Below are 2,219 nucleotides of genomic sequence, written 5' to 3'. Positions count from 1 at the left end.
ACAGCGGTGGCTATTTCTTCGGAGAGACAAAAACAAACAAAACGACAAAAACAAAAACATAAAAAAATAGTATCAACGTCAATTGACGGAAGTGCATCCGCAGATGCGATTATGAGTCATGCGCAGAAGATACAAGGGAAAATAATGGCGTCAGATGTGTTCTGGAGATGTAACCAATCCTTCACATCGCTATAACAGCCAACCACCCTCCGAAACTCCCCCCTCCCCCTCCAAAAAAATTCTCTTGATTATTCATGATGATATGTTATGTCTACTTTTTCGATTATTTTTTCTTTCACTTCTGCTGTTTCATCATACAATCGTCTTACATCACGTTCATGTTACAACAGTGGTCCCATTTGTTCTTGCTCGGGAGTAAATGGCTTGCGAGAATGTTTCATTCCCCTCTTAACCCCCACGCCAAGATAATTCCTAACCCCAGACAAATATCCCTCTTGTTTTGAAAACTCAAAGGGCATCAGAGACAAGGAAAGTTCGGGGTGCGAAAGAGTTGATTGCACAACAGCCCTCGGTTATCTTAATTAAGCGATTAAAACAGTAGAAAGAGGCCTTTCTTTATGGACGCAACCTGCACTCATAGGCGTGAAATTATTTTTGTTGTAAAGTGTGGCAACACTTCTGTGTGCAGTGTATTATGTCAACTTCTGTGTGCTGTATGCTATGTCAACTTCTGTGTGCTGTATGCTATGTCAACTTCTGTGTGCTGTATGCTATGTCAACTTCTGTGTGCTGTATGTTCTGTTACGAGGTGACAACGGATAAGTAACAGCACTGCAGTATGGTACAGGAAATATACTTTCAAGGGAATTGCTTTAACTTATGGTGGGTAGTTAGACAGTCGGACTCACAAGCTGAAAGGTATACAGGCGTACAGAAATAATTGACTGAAAATTTCGAAGGGATTATGCTTTTTTAAAATGTGTGGGTTTTTTTTTTTTCAATGTGTACTTCAGCATCCTGGTTCCTCAAACAATGTTTGGTTTCAAGTCTTGAAAAGTAGCAACTGCAATCATTTTCAATCTTGTTTTTTTGGGTGTAAGTTCCAAAATTAGTTATTGCGAAAAAAAATGCTCGTTACACACACATACTGTTTTGGTACTTCATGCTTGAAAAGCACTCCTGCACAGATCAACAAACAAGCAAACATGCTTTACTTTGGACTAATCCGTATTTTCCCTCTGCCCTCTCTCCCCATGTACCTCGATGACGTGTTGGGCTGACTAGTGTCCAGCAGCCCCCAGATGTGCCGGCCTCACTTCCACAGCCCCCTCCACCCGTGGATACCGGACACCACAAAGTCCATGGTGCCGCACGCTCACTCAGGATGGATGGGCGGGCCTTTCGGCACCACAAAGTCCTTGTCACATCAGATGGGTGGACATACGTCACTTCCTGTCCACCCGTCTACGTCATCAGCGATTGTTACGTCATCGTCCTTCTCTTTCCCGCCCACCCCGCCCAAAGACGTCACGCCCGAGAGCAACAATAACAATAATAACAACAGTAACGCTAATACCAACAACAATAACAACAACAGCGCGGCAGCTGTCATAGGGGGGCAAGTGGGAGGAGTCAACAACGTCACCAATCCCGGCGTCGGGAACGCCTCCACCAACCCCTCAGCCGCCGTCGCCAACAGTCTCAACAGCAACACAAACGCTACCAACAACAACAGCAACGTCAACAGCAGCAACAGCAGCAACAGCAACAACAACAGCGGAATTGGCGCTCTAGGCTCGCCCGTCGCGGACGCTTACGGCTCTCTCGGGGCATCTTCAGACTACAACAAATCTTCGTCGTCGCTCAAAGTGGAACCTTCAGGTCCCACCTCTGACGGGATCCCGTCCTTCCTCGGCCACCACGGAGGCCACGCCCATCACCATAGCTCCGCCCACACGGCGCACCCAGTGCCCACCTACCCTTCCTACATGGGTCACGATCCCTACGGGGGCGGGGCTTTGGGGTTCCACACGCCCAGTGTCTTCAAATCGTCGTCGTCATCGTCGTCGTTGTCGAGTCGGCCGCGGGCAAAGACAAGGTCGAGCACTGGTGAGTGGTGTAGTGTTGTTATTGGATAGTGTTATTTATGTGCTTTTGTGTGGGATCTTAGACGTCTCTCTGCGTCTCTCTCTCTCTCTCTCTCTCTCTCTCTCTCTCTCTCTCTTTCTCTCTCTCTCTCTCTCTCTCTCTCTCTCTCT

General features: G+C 47.4%; 1 protein-coding gene across 1 annotated transcript in view; it reads left to right on the top strand.

The window, feature by feature from the left end:
• The window catches only part of LOC101858034 (GATA-binding factor 2), a gene marked incomplete at its 5' end in the record, with an annotated part of 97,206 nt that overhangs the window by 18,195 nt on the left and 76,792 nt on the right, over nt 1-2,219 (top strand). The window contains 1 exon segment of the mRNA XM_013083284.2: nt 1,246-2,070. Coding sequence (XP_012938738.1) covers nt 1,246-2,070 — 825 coding nt within the window.

The sequence above is a fragment of the Aplysia californica genome, unplaced genomic scaffold, assembly GCF_000002075.1.
Source record: "Aplysia californica isolate F4 #8 unplaced genomic scaffold, AplCal3.0 scaffold00222, whole genome shotgun sequence".
Lineage (NCBI taxonomy): Eukaryota > Metazoa > Mollusca > Gastropoda > Aplysiida > Aplysiidae > Aplysia > Aplysia californica.
Note: the sequence above shows the minus strand (reverse complement) of the source record. Positions and strands in the feature narration are given on the sequence as shown.